The 15,341-nt window shown below is 40.4% G+C and overlaps 1 protein-coding gene across 4 annotated transcripts in view; it reads right to left on the reverse strand.

Annotated features, from left to right (window-relative positions):
* The window catches only part of LOC133477864 (zinc finger protein 469), a 306,446-nt gene that overhangs the window by 35,851 nt on the left and 255,254 nt on the right, over nt 1–15,341 (reverse strand). For all 4 annotated transcript variants that reach the window (XM_061773135.1, XM_061773134.1, XM_061773136.1 and 1 more), the window contains one exon: nt 15,029–15,214. Coding sequence is in view for 1 of the 4 variants with exons in the window: in XM_061773137.1 (XP_061629121.1) it covers nt 15,029–15,214 (186 nt within the window). In the remaining 3 variants the exon portion in view is untranslated. The remainder of the gene's footprint in view (nt 1–15,028; nt 15,215–15,341) is intronic.

Here is a 15,341-nt window from a genome sequence, read left to right on the forward strand (position 1 = left end):
AATTTTGAAATGAAGCAAGATTACTGTCGAATTAGCAGCTCTTAACCACAGGTCAAAGGCACAGTCAAGCTGATTCACCATAACGGTGAACACAGTGAATCCACCTGCTGGGAGAATTTGCCAGCTTTGCTCCAAATTGTTCATAAAAAACATGGGTGTATGCAGTCTAGAGGATTCTCTCAACCTTGAGCAGATGAGTGTCTAGGACAAAGGCTGTTTTAGTTTCCAGTGGAAATCTAAACGTTTGCGAGACCATGTGCAGTATTTTTAGAACCTGCAGCCATCTTTATTAAATGTTTCTCATTGAGATTCACCCATTCCCCTTAAAAACAAACCATCACTGTCCTGTTCCATTTATTTTCCTGCAAGTCAGAGGAAAAGAACACAAAGCTGACACATCAGACTGGGTGGCTGTCAGACCTGGTACAGTAGCAAGCTGTGACTCAAGTGGAAGCTCAGAGGCTGGAAGCAAGGAAACATTTAAAGAATGGGTGACGATATGGGCTGCGTGATTCACTATTTACACGGTGAACCTCTTAAAGGGGCATGCCACTGGGCCCTATAAAGACTCATCTGTTACGCTACATTTCCAAGCTTTTAGAGCTTTTATTGCTCGGAGAAGCCCCACAGAATCTCGTGGCCAAATGGGTATGTAATGGTGGTGCACAGAGCCCAATTGGCTGACTGGCATGGGAAGAGGGAACTGTTAAAATCCACTGAGCAGTCCTCTCAAAATCATTCTCACGGTCTTAAAGATTCACCAACTTTCCTTGCGTCATGCCTCTTTACTCTGACACTGGCTCAGCCTTGCCACTTTGAGCTCAGTTTTCCCTTTTAATCCCTCCTTCTTTTCTTGTCCTTTCTCAACCCTCTTTTTTTCACCCTCTCCAGCACGGACGCGGTCTCTCTTTGAAACGGACTCTTTTAATAAGCCTGGCCCAGTGGGCAGTAGGCAGAGAGAGGAGGTTATTTTTAGATTGCACACAGATATAAAGTGTAACGTTTTTCTTCATTCTTGTAAGGCGTCTTCTTCTATTACTCTCTCAGGCTGAGTTCAGAATCTCTGTGGGGGATCTCGTGTTAACTCCCCCACATGCGCTCTTCTCATCTACTCCGCTAGACTAATCTCAGCCTCTACCACCGACACAGTCATCCTTTCCAAACACTGACATCATTCGACAGACCGAACTTCTTTCTCTGCTTGTGGGGGCTGCTCATTTCCGTCTTAACAACAAGAAATGGGTGAGTCTGAAATACTGATGAAAAAAAAGGGGGGCGGGGTGGACACAAGCTGTGTGAAAACACATCTGTTTAAGACGCCTATACCTAAATGCACAGTGGAGCTCTCCTCACATGACCTTTTTCTCAGACATACTGCTATGGTGCTATACTTCCCCCACAATTTTGATCACCTCATCTCTGGCCTGAACTTTTAAATGAGAGGTGAATACATGGTCCTCTGGTTTTACTGGGCCTTTTCTCACTGACCCGAGGCCAAGCCGAAAGGGGGACACAGCTCGTTACATTCCTAATATATGGCTCCTGTCCATTTGAAAATATTGTGCTTTTTATTACCTCTGCCAAGTAAGAAAGTGTCAGACAAGAGGTAATGATTTGACTGCCGTTGGTGGGGTTAGTTAAACGACAAAACGGATTTCCACTGAACATATAGAGGAGATCCACTCAGTTGGATATCAGTAGATATAGTGATTCATGGTCAGTATCACTTATATGCAATTGGGAAAGAGGCAGACTACAACCTGGGTCATCCCCAGTATAAGTCCAATGTGATAAGCTCCAGCCCTTGTACACATTAAGCAGCGAAGAGCATGGAATTCCTCTCAAGGTTCATCATTACTTGTAGTGTGAAAAAATGTTTTGCTCCCAAAAAGTCTTACACACAAAAGTGCTTTTTTTCTTCTTCAGACTTTTGTGTAGCACAGTGCTTTCATGATTTGTCACACAAATGGAGTTGGCACAAAAATGATCAATTTGAACATTCCACAGCTTAAGTAGGACTTTCAAATTGATCCTTTGCTCCGCGTTTGTGCCACCTGCAATCTCTGCGGAAGACCAGAGTGACAACATAACAAAGCAATAAAGCAGTGTGCTACACCATAGCCCGAAAAAGAGAGACAGAGTGAGAGAAATGATCAAAATTATGGCGGAATAGTGGCGAGATGGTGCATTGTGACATATGTAAGCAGTTGGCCAATTGTCTGGAATGATAATGTCTTGAAAAATAAATATATATATTGCAACCAACTAAACATTAACATCAACATGCTACAGCATCAATATGAGAGTTACAGTCATGCTCAACATTATTGGCACCTCTTCATTTTTTTCATAACCTGTATAATATCTTCAGAAATAAATGAAAATGGACCAAACTTACATCATCAGGATCTTTTAATTGGAGGTCCAAAATAATTTAACAAAGAAATTAGTTTTTTTCAACTTAGCTATTGGAATTTCAAAGGGAAAAAAAAACAGAATACAGCATGTGCAGCAATATTGCCACCCTCCTTAATATTTGGTTGCACACCATTTTGGCAGCGATGACAGCCTCCAAATGTTACTTGTATCCAACTATAAGCTTTTTGCACTTCTCAGGTGGTATTCTCTCCCAGTCTTTCTTTGCAATTTGTTCAAGCTCTTGAACATTTACAGGGTTCTTTTCCCCAATGGCAGATTTCAGCTGCCCCCAAAGATTTTCAATTGGATTGAGATCAGAACTCATTTGCTGGCCATTTTAAAACACTCATTTGTTTTCCTTTTCAACCATTCCTGTGTGCTTTTGGATGTGTGTTTTGAGTCTTTATCTTGCCGGAGGACCAATGATCTTCACCTCAAACCAAGTTTTCTTACACTGCGTAAAACATTTTGCTCTAAACTCTCTTGATCATTTTTTTTATTTCATGGTACCTGTGATACAGTCCAGGCCTCCAGTACCAGATGCAGAAAGCAGCCCCACAGACTGTTGACTGTTGGCAGGGTGCTCTTTTCCTTAAAGGCTTCATTGCGCCGTCTGTAAACATAGTGTTTGTGTGCATTGCTAAAAAGCTCTATTTTTGTTTCATCTGTTCATAAAATATTGTTCATCATTTGCTCTTTTGTATCAAACACAAGTTCTCTATAGAATTTTTTTTTCACTTGATTCATTTTCTTCAGGAGATACTCCACATGTAGTTTTTAAACTTAATGGGTGCCAATAATGGTAAGCAAGACTGTATATAATATCATTGATATCAAAGACCACTAAAGTACCGGTAGGTGATCTGGGTTGCCATAGCAGTGGCAGGCACCTAATTCTCCTTATTACAAGCCCAACGAGACTGTAAGATAATGTGCTTTGTCAGCCCTTGGAATTGAGCAGTGATAAATCACAGAATAATGACTAAAATTTGGATCTTCTCTGACAGCTGTGTTTGAACCCTACAGGTCTATGCTTGATGAAAGACTGTGAAAATGTGTGGCATCGTAATGATGGTATCAGAACTAAGGGGGGAGGGGCAAGAATTGTGAGCATGCTGTTGTTAAATATCAGTAAAAAAAATGCGTAAGTAAGTTAAAATTTTGATGCCTTTAGAAGACACTCAATAGGAAATGAGTCATGAAAGCAACTATGACTCCATTTAATCATGTCAACATACTGAAGGGTACTGAATCCCAACCAGGGGGTGTGCCACGAGAGATTATTAGGGGTGCTATGGGAAATTATCCAATTTCACTCAATTTGTCTGAAAATTATTATTTATTATTGCAAATATGTCTTTGGTTATTAATCTAAGCCAGCGACGTATCATGACAGGCAGAACAATACAATTATCTTCTGTTAGATGGCAGAAGGTACAATAAACCTTAAAAAAGGCCCACATTTCACACTAAGTCAATTTGTAAGTAAACTGAGACAAGATCCTCATTATTTCAGTATTTATACAATTTATGAAATGTTTGTTTAGTGGTGTACTGTGTGATTTTTCTAATGTAAAATGGGTGCCTTGGCCATAGGGGACTTGAGCCATTTCCTGAAAAAGTGAACTATAACGCACCTAAGTGCAATTCAGATGGAATTTTATTTTTTAATTTGTACATTAATAATATCTGTAAGACAAACCCAATTAGATAGTGACCTCAATCACAGATGCCGGTGATGACTTAAAGCATAAGAAACCACTTCAAAAGGCCTCTTCATGAAGGTACTGGTTTGATGCTTTGGTGAGCTGGTGATGGAAAAGAGGGACCACATTTAAGCAAATTTTCAATCACACATAAACATAGCCTGCATATTTCTCTTGCTGAAACGTATGCCGCCATGCAGTAGCAGCTGCTCAAATACTGTAGAGTAGATGCTTTCCACTTTCTGGTTCACACTTTCTTATATTGTCACTATTGGGCGGAATCGTCACACCTCCAAAATTGTCTTTTTAGGAAATAAAAAAAACAAAACTCCATATTGCTTGAGATCACAAACACAGCTTTGTTCAAGTTGATATTACACTTTATATTGCAATCATCATCGTGCACTAATATCAAGACAACACCTTCCCAAAATCATGTTCAATCGCTAATTGAACCTAAAAAAAATCCCTAATTTATTAGCTTAAACTATCATTGATTAAAACAGTAGAATACTGTATGCCTCCAGGCACCAGCCGTCCACATCACAATCTGTGCTCACACCAAGCCTTCAACCATACAAAAAGCCTTTAATACTTCACAAAAGCAAACACCTGTGTTATGTCATCTTCCCAAACTCTTTTTCAAAGATCTTAGAGTCATGTAATAAATAAAATGATGACCTGACAAACCCCGTGTATTAGGTGGATATTAATCTGCACGTAAATTTACCTCCATGGCTCACGAGTTTACTTCTGCAGTGAAGCATTATAGCGATGGATTTTAACAAAACAACCCTACTCAAATGTGTTTAACCTCACTATTTTTACTCGTTATTGTCTAAAAAAAAACATCCAGACTTTCAATCTAGGTGACAATTATGCCGCACGGCTCCCACAGATTTAGCGAAGAGGTTGAGTTTACAACACTTCTCAGACAGTTGAGCATTCAAGAGCATTCATAGATGTTCTCAAGCTATTTTCAACACAAAGTGGGGACAGATCAATAGTATCGATTTGTGAAAAAATATGAAATTGACCCTATTTGGACACAGCGGTGATACGGTTTATTCATTTCAGTCTCAAGGAAAAATGTTAGAAATAAAATGTCAGCAACGACAGTGAAATGCAAGGGAATAACATATTCAGACCGATGACAATATTTCATCATCAAAAGATCCCTGGGAAGATGAAGGGCCCTCAGGCTTCTCTGGCTTAGACTCAGTGGTTGATGTAGTTAAAGAGAAAGCTGATAGTAATACCTCTGCCCTGCCCACCACGTGTCTCCCTCACTGCTCTGTCATTTTAATGGGGGCAGTGGAACACGTAGCAATTGAGCATCTCACTGAGCCAATAAGATGGGTAGTTTTTTTTCTTGGAAGATCAGAGAGTAAGGATATGTACTGTATTTATATCTTGAGATAAGAGCAGTAGGAAGATGACAGAATAAGAGTTGTTCAGAAGAAAAAAGATGGAAGATAATATTAGTCTCATGGGAGACAGCCTGGGGGATTCCCTCATCCTTCTACCAGGTGCACACCTCCGTCTACAAGACCGCTAAGCTCCTTGAATGACTTTAAGCTTCTCAAATACAATCCAGCTACAAGTAAAGGCCATTTGTGATCCAGGGGCTGATTTGAATATGAGCTTTTCTATTGTAAGAGGGGTTCTGGATGCCAAGGTTTTGCCATCTCACAAGAGCAACAGGAAAGGCCTCTCATCTCCAGGTCTATAGAGGATTTATCTTATTAAAATACCTGGAATACAGCTGTGCGATGTAACAATATATACTATATCCTAGTGCAATATAAAAACAGCTACAGTATTACATAACATATAGGCTGAGGGTGGAGTATGACAGCACGCGTACACACAAACATGCATAATAAACGTGATCTATTTATTTAAAGAATATATACACTGTAGATAGGCCTATATCTGCGACTTCCGGGTGAATTGGTTGTCAGGTGTTCTGGAGACGTCTCCCAGACATCTTCCTGGCCAGTGAGATGGGCCTTAAGTGTTTGCTCCAGTTAGTAATTTGATTGTGCTTTAGCTTTGTTCAGCCTTGTAACAAAGCGATTAGCTAATTTTTAAACTATAATGTTATTGAAAACATTGCCTGTCAAACAGTGCCACTGAACGGGTTGTTGTCGAATTTAGAGGTTCCATTGTCACAAGTACAGCCAATAGTGATGTAAGTATTGTGTCTCTGCCCCAGACTTACCTTTACATACTTTCTCCTAAACTTTAAAGTTATTCTTGTGTAATTTTATTTTTAAGAAGCTTGGGGAGCTGCAGAATGCTTTTCCAAAGATAACTTGTCCACCTTGCCTACACTATGTTTACCATGAACATGATATGACCTGCTATAAATGTCTAAAAAAAATAAAATAAATCTTCAACCCGAACTGTTTAACAACAGTATATGTGTGTACAATGAATTAGGACTAAAATAACAGGTGTTGTCTACGTATTTGACAAGACAAAAATACAGTAGATGTGAGATTCCAGTGTCACCGCCCTGATAATAATGCTGTTGACAGGAGATGACTTTCTTAAAGCACAACTCTGACACTGAAGCAACAGATCACACAATCCTCTGAAATGCATGTAATTTTGTCAAGAACTCTGTCTGCTGTTCTATTGTTATTTTTAATAACGTCATGCTGTATATGTATACAGTATGATGACAGTTTGTTCTATAAAACCACAAAGTAGTTTTGCAGTTTCATTCGTTTCGTTGTTCTTACAGGAAAGAAAATGTCACACTTTCTCCTTGGCCTGTGCTATTGTACAGCAATTTTTATAAAACATTGTTTGTTGCTTTTTGTGTGTAGTTTTGCTAACACTTGAGGAAACCAAAGAGTATAATTAAACCTAAAGTCATTTTTTCATCAAAAAGACAAGTTTCAAATTTGAGCAGAAAGCGAGACTCTAGGGTTAACAAACAACTATCAGTGATCATCTTATGCCGTAGTGGTTGCAAAGGAACTGATACAATCTACACTCACAGTCAATATAATGTCAGACATCAAATAGGAAAGGAACCAGGTTGACCAGCTTTTTTTATTCCCCCCCCACACACACACAAATTCAAGTTGTGCAGCAGCTGTCACACATGGTTCACATAACAAATCCCTTTCTTCTGTATGGCAGTTTCAGGCTACATCCAAACCCAAACACGGAAATGAGATGCACACTACTGTGCTGAGGTTGAAACTTAAGGGGTGGGCACCAACTTTGGACTGCTGAGATATAACCAACTGATAGCATGAAAAAACCACAAGAGCCCTTCAAATGAAAACACATGTGAATATAGGTGAAAACATGCCCCCCCCCCCCCACACACACACACACACACTGACAGATAAACAACTTTTACTTTTATTCTAGCGTACAAACTTACAGTTTGAGAGCTGTAGACCATAAAACTGAAGCTCTGTTGCAACTAAAAGCTCTAACACAGAGTTAACAAAGCCTAGCAGTGAAATCCAACTTTGTTCCAGGGCTATTTTCAAAGTTTTAATGAGACTTCTTTTAACTTAAAGACACAGATTTCCTGCTTTTGCAATCAGTGAAATATTTATGGCTTGGCAAATGTAACCGTCCACTGACATTTGGAAAATTTAAGATGAATAATTCAATTTACGGTTTTCCTTCCTGATCCATTATGTTGTGCAACCTTCCAAAGAATATAAGCAGCACGACGCTTTGGGAAACAAAACAACAAGGACATAAAGGAAAAAGCAAGCAAAGTTGACAACCACACTGACACTCCCCTCAAATTATAATGTTTAAATTTCAGTTTACACTGCAGTTTGTCATTAGTCCGCCCCACCACTCGACTGACCTGTACATCCCATTTTTACTAGTGTACAGCCACCTGTTTTAGCAGTGACAGTAATACTTTGAAAAGTGAGTGTTGAGTGCGCTAACATTTGGACTGACCCTGCACATTTGCAGGACGAAGGCTATTTGTTTGGAGCAACCTTCATCAATGGCGTGGATACGTATTCATCTAGACTCATGAATGGAAATGGATGAGTCAACGTTTTGGCAGATTGCACAAGATGCAGGCTGTTGGGGAAGAAGATAAAGAGACCGCAAAATTCTTTAAAAACCCAAGGCGACAACTGATGGAACAGTCATATATTTTGCCAAACGAACATCAAATCATTCCAGTCAGGGTAAACTTGTTTGTAGAATTAGGATTGCGTTTATATTTCCACACAACTGCGCACTAATCACTGCGTATTTAAGATTGAGAATTCTGGTATGCTTTGTTTTTCAATGTTAAGAGCGAGTGAAGATCCATTATGTTCCTCACACACAACACGTACAAACACACACAAACACGACACACACACACACTCTCTCTCTCTCTCTCTCTCTCTCTCTCTCTCTCGCTCTCTCTATCTATCTCCCCGCCTAAAACAAACGGAGTAAATTTGGTTGTGCCAGCTGTGTGTGCTTGAAGCTGGGTGTGGGGTATATACAAGTGTCTGACAAGACTGCATGGTGTGTAAACATATAAACCTAAACAAAATATGGGCCGGAAGCACAGATCACCTAGATGTGCTTGACCCTTTACCTCTGGGCTAAACTCTCGTACTTCACTTTGTGTGAGACTCAGGACAACAGCCAGATGGATTGTGTGTGCGCATGTGCATCTCAGAGTGTGAGAAAGGATGAACATGTCACACCATTTTCTTGATTTGTTTTTTTAAGAATTTGGAATGCAAAAATTAATCTAAACGATCCAGAGCTGTTTGCATTTCTGTGTGTCAATATGGACGTGAGTTTGACATATTGCAGTAGAGTCAGAGAGACTACACATTTTTGTGTCCAAAACAACTGCATTTCCTTTATGTGTAGTAATCTGTGTTGGACTCAAAGCACCACACCTGAGATTACAAATGAACAACTCTCTGTTATGATGAACAGGTGAGGCAAGCAGCACTTTACAAACAATCAAGACAGAGTTTATACAGACAACTTAAAAAAAGATATGTTGGAAATGTGGCAACAAGTTCTTTTGAAAAGGTGTTTGTCATGGTATGCATTGTCAGGCTATCATACTCACTGAGTGTGAGTATATGTGAGGAGGTCATACAAAATATACACAGACAGTCTGAGAAGTGCATTATCCACAATAGCGCTTTCCCTTTCTCAGCGCATGAATGTGCATATGACTAACGGAAATATGGTTGTCATTGGCTAGTGCTGACATTCCAACTGTCAGCTCACAAAAGGGCCAAGAAGCCAATATGAATTTCTTGAGTAAGAGGAGGGAAGAGTGAGTGATGAAGCTCGAGTAAACATGCCCATTTGAACCGGAAATATTCAACAGGGTTTGAGCTTTGAGCTATTTAAACCAAAGATGCTAGAGAAGACCTGACAAATATGTATGTGTTTGAGGTTCAAACAGAGTTGAAGGCAGAGCTCCCATGGGGAATCTGACAGTGGACCCTGACAGTCTTCTGCTACTGACTATCCACTATACTGACAGTTTCACAATAAGCGCAGTCATTGCAGAGAGACCCCTACCCTCCAATAAGGTGTTAATTTTGTTTGATTTATAACTGAATACCTGATACACCTACTGCCAAAAGATAAAGGCTTACAAAGCGGTACTATGTATCCATAGTATACCAGAGGCATGTATCAACTTGGCTTTAAGAACCTATCATTTCAAAGTCTAATAAGGCAATCTTTTTTTTAATGCAAAAGGTATGCCCATTCACTTATACAGGTAGTTATATAAAAAAATCAACAACAAACATTTGCAATATATTTGGATTTTTAGTGTCCGGAACAATGTTAACAGAGAATATTATGGCAATTTTAAAGTGTTGACACTGGCTCCCAGTCAGCTATAGAATAAAGTTCTGCTACTGCTCGATAAATCACTGAACAGTTTAGGTCCTGAATACAATAAAGAAATGCTGATAGAATATAGACCCAGTGGGACACTGAGATCTGCAGACTCAGGTCAGATAGTGGAGCACAGAGTCCAAAGCAAACATGGTGAAGCAGCATTTAGCTGTTATGGCGCACACAAATGGAATAAGCATCTAACAGAAGTGAAGTCATTTATAAATCCAGATTAAAATGATTCCTTTTTCTCATGCTTACAATTGAGCTCTTTTAAAGCATTTTAAAACCATGTTTTTTGAATCTTTTTCTTGCACTGTGCTGTCCATTATTTGAGTAATTTGTCTTTTATTTATGTACTTTGCTTTTAAATGTCTTTCGCGCTGTGTTTTAAAAAATGTTTTTAATCATATAAAGCACACTGAGTTACCTTGTGTATGAAATGCGCTATATAAAGTTGCCTTGCCTTGCCTAATGTTCTGATTCTCATGAAAAGCAGGGTGAATGCACAAATCCCGAACATATCTTTCAACCCTTTCAATGAATGTCATTATTTATCCATGACCCAGCTTGCTGCCACGTGTGTGACAGTCATCGGGAGCCCTCGTCCCAAGCTTTGAAATGAGACCATGGCACACTCCTTTCCAGCCAATTCTTAAGGCTATCCCTTTAAATAGAGCATGACGTCAGACTTCGCACAGGTCCACGGGCCCAAAACAAATGTGTGTCCTAACAATGCCACATCTGGAGTGAAACAGCAGGAGCGAGAGGGGAAGAGTAGGAATGCGGAAGTCTTGACAAAGGGAACGCAGCCCTTAAACTCTTTTAGCTCCAGCAGCCTGGCGAAGTCTGATCTATAATTTACTGGTGACTCCCCTTGCCCCTCTCTCTCCAAAGGCCCGATCAACTCAGTGCATACACAGAGGCTGCTTCAGTGGCTTGGCAAATCCATTTAGTCTAGTCCACGAGTCCAGTGAGACAATTTAATGCTAAATAAACGTAAAAAAAAGGACTGCGTGTGTGCTGGTAATGCTTCACTAACACTGTATCACTAGGCTCGAACATTTCAAAGGACGTTTGAGGGGGGGTAAAGCGTTCCATTGTTTTATTTGGCTTTGGTCTGAGTTTTCAGTGTGGTTACAGGGGGAGGTCCTCCTTAAGTCTTTGCAAGCAGCCTGTTCTTGTTGTCACTGTCAGAATCAATCAGAGCTGCTGGGTCTGCAGTCAAGCAGCAGCAGGAGCACAGGAGCAAGGCAAATATTCAGGCCAATTTTCTGCCTTGAATAAATCATCTAATGAACACATGATGGTTGTTACAGACAGCCAGATTATCGCATACTGTGACACACAGATTTGAATTTATCGTCAAGGATGCAAAGTAGTCAACAAATAGATACACGCATACAAGCATATACTTGTACACCTACGCATCCATTTGCTCCAGTGACGGAATGTGTGTGGAGGTCTCAGGAGGCCATTTACATTGAAGGTGTGTGAGTCATATTTGGAAGGCTGGAAAATATGCTGAATGTGTTTGAAAGTGTGGACACAGATAGGGAGGAAGAGGAGGAGTAGGATGAGGTTGGGTAAGGGATTGAAATGATGGAAGATGATAGATTCTCCTCATCTCTAAGTCATGTGTTTTACATCAGTACTCGGCTAACAGTGCTCAGCTTTCAAAATATCAACTTCCAATAGTATTTGGGCCCAATTCCAGGTGAGGACAAACCAGGTAGCCACCAGCAACCGGAAAGGTATAATATAGAGTTTGTGGAGTTTTACTGATTACTTCTTTGACTCATTTGACTAAAGACACAGATGTATATATAGTATTTTATCCTTACTGTAATAAGTAGAAGTGACAACCCATTTTTGTAGGATAAAAAAAAAAATATATATATATATATATATATATATATATATACATACAGGTCAAAGACTGACCAAGGTAAAATATTAGAATAGTGAAAAGGATGACCAATGCTTTTGTAACGAAAACAGATGATTTTATTTTGCTTATCTACACTCGCAATTGGATTTGAATCAGAACAAACTCAATCATGGTTCCCCTCCTATCTGTCTGATATGGAAGTAGATGCCAACTGTAATAAAGGTCATGGAATGTACAATTTTACAAAGGCTTAAGGGAATATTATTTTAGATAAACAGTATGTCAGCTCTATCCGAGAATCAGATGAAGTATGAAAAAAAATAATATATGGGATAACATATTGAGGTCATGACCTGAACACCTCACAAGAAAAGCCAGACTCATAAACTTTTAAGAGGGGAGAGCTTTAATTATGTTTTTAAATTTAGCTGAAATTTACATGACCATACACCTTAAGGATTAAACCATTTAATGGGATTTATTAAGGTTTTCTCTGGACCCAGAATAAGTTGCCATCTTTTCACATTTCATGAATGTGCTCTGTTTCTTAAGGTGGATAACGTTTTTTGATGGCAGCTTTGGTTATAGAAATTTGAAGAAAGTCTACTATTGTCACCAAACCAGTGCAATTTTTTTTTTAGTTCAGTCATCTAACAACGAGCTAAAAGCAGCTAATCATTTGTAAGACTATAGTACTACTAGTGTGTTGTCACGTGACTGACTAATCAAAATTGTCAAAGAAGCAAAATGTGGTCATAAGTCATGACACAGATGATCATTTTTATGTTGATACTCTCGAATACAGTATTTCTCTGCATCAAACGACAGTAATCATATTGATTGTTACTGGGAAAACTATCAGAATAGGTGCTTTAACTTCGCCTGAGGTCACATTTATTGAATCTACTGTCTGTAAGTATTGGGTCAGAGAAGTTAGAAGCCATGACCCTGACTACTCCACATGGGAATTAAGGGAGGAATACCCTCCATACTGTTATGTAACCTAAGCTACCGGTCTAGCCTGTAGCCGCTGAGATGATAATAAACTAAACTAGCCAATGACCCATACACAAAAAAAGAGCTAGAGCTAGAGTAATATCTTTGATATACTTTGGTATGGACAAAATGAAAATGCAAAGGTGGATTAATAATAAACAGAGGGGCCTCTTGGGGTTGTCTGTGTTTTTGACTGCAGTCTCCACTCTTATTTTTCAGTGAATAATTTGATCCACTGGCCTTCCCATCCTAGAACCCCTGTGGATGTTCCTAGAGATTAGAGACGATAGGCTTTTCCCAATTCTCAGCATCACAAGTTTTGATCTCAAAATATCTGGCAGACTGGCAGTGGTGGAAGAAGGGAGGTGGTGGGGTTGTAGGTGAGTCTAAGGTTACATTAACAGGCAGTGAGACAGCTTGAGGTGGTAGCAGGGTCAGGCGTCATGGTGCACTGACAAACAACTGAGCCACCCAGCAGTGAAGTCAACAAGAGATGTTTTCCCCTGCAGCCCAGAAAGCCCTGGCAACAGACGATGCTGGCAAACATGTGTTTGACAAATGTGCCATTTGAAACCAGTGACAGGGTCTCAAGCATCACCATATGAGGCTGTGACAGAAACACAGCAGAGACTGCAGGGGTCGAGCAGAGAAACAGAAACCTGTGATAATGATGCATATTTTGACTGATGATGAATTGAAAACGTCTAGTCTTGTTTATACGATACTGCAACACCTAAAGGATTCTTCTACAGACTCCTTGGTGGTCGAGTTTAAGTAACCTCTTACTGCTCCAAGGATGGGTAAATATGATGACTGCCTGTTGGGAGGATCATGAGAGAGAAGATGCTGTTTACTGGACTGTAATCAAGCAGGTTTTACTGTGGGTAATGTTGTTGTTCTTTGAGGCTTAATGATCAGGAAACTGTTTCATGATGATCCCTTTCTGCCATTTAGTCTAACTTTTAGACACACTGTCAGAGCAGAGGCTTAAATATCAACAAACTAATTGAAGTATAGCAAAATCAATTCATAACCCTTTTAACTTAGACTTGACTTCTCTTCTGCTTTGCGTTTATCTCATGCTCTGCACTTTCCTCTATCCTTCACTCCTCCTAGCCAGTTCTGGAAAGTACATTCACACAGTTCAGCAGTGACACAAGGACCGTCTCCACCATGGCAGACCGTGCTTGTGTTTTTCCAATTAAGCTGGGCTCCTGTACACTATTCATTTGGGAAACCATAATTCTCATGGCCCAGCAGAAACTAATGGAAAGTCACTTAAGTTATTTTTTTCCAGGAGAGGTATCGGAAAGACTTGTTCCCTATAAGTTGTTTCAGACCAGTGCGCATGGAGGGTAAAACTGGAATACTGTCAATGAGAATAGAGGTGGGTGTTGATAGGCACGTCAAGACCTCACTGAGGAGCAATTGCAGTGTAAGCGCACACAGTCCAAAACGAACAGGGAGAGAAGCGAGGGCATACAGATGGATGGATTTCCAGCAGAATGTGGATGAAATTGGGTTTGTTGTAGACAGGATCTGAATTGGCCCATGGGGAGAAGGACACATCCACGGAAATCACATCAAAGCCGGGTGCACAAGGCTACAGAAGAGTACAGACTGTGTCCTGTATATTTGATTTATAGAGATGAGCTTCAAAAGCTAGTTGCACATAGCTGCCTTAAGATAAACCACTAGTGCACGAATGTAAACACACAAGCAGTGACACAGCACTGTTTGATCACTGTATGGATCTGACAAATGCTGTCAAACTCCCCCCCAAAAATTTGCATATATATAAAATCGTGAATCATGTCTGGTGAGTATCAATCGGTCCTCAAACTTGTTCCACAATTCTACATGGTGCACTTCCTTGCATCAATGATGTGAGTCATTAGCATATAAATGAGCGGGCCTACTGTCAGGTAAAAGGTGTGTGTGGGTAAATCCATAGTGTATGAGACATCAACACAGCTCTATCATACATAGTGGAATCATAAACACACGCACATGCATGCCCATAGAAAAGTGGGAGGGCCCTGGAGCGGACAGCCCACATGACGCTCCAACCCCCCACCACAACAATCAACACAGACAGACAGTATGGGAGTGCAGTGAGAGCAGGAGCAGTCGGAATGCTTACCTCAAGAGTTCTGATGTGGAGTGAGTACGAGGAAAAGCCACATGACTGGCAGAGTCTCTGCCTCTGCTTATCTCGCAACTGTGGAGACGGGCGCTGAGACGCGCAGGCGGCGCTGAGCAGAGTGTCACCCGGCCGAAAGCAGAGGAGCTGCGCAGATCCCAGGCCCGTCCACTAACACTCTGCTTTCTGAGGATGAAAAGAGAAGACTTCATTACCAGCTGGAGACCACGCCTCCACTCCTCCAGTCTCCCTCCCCTCTCTCCCTCCCTGCTACCGCCTCGCTTCCCCTCTCAACTCGCAGCCAGTAGCAAGC

The sequence above is a fragment of the Phyllopteryx taeniolatus genome, chromosome 5 (genome assembly GCF_024500385.1).
Source record: "Phyllopteryx taeniolatus isolate TA_2022b chromosome 5, UOR_Ptae_1.2, whole genome shotgun sequence".
NCBI classification, from domain to species: domain Eukaryota; kingdom Metazoa; phylum Chordata; class Actinopteri; order Syngnathiformes; family Syngnathidae; genus Phyllopteryx; species Phyllopteryx taeniolatus.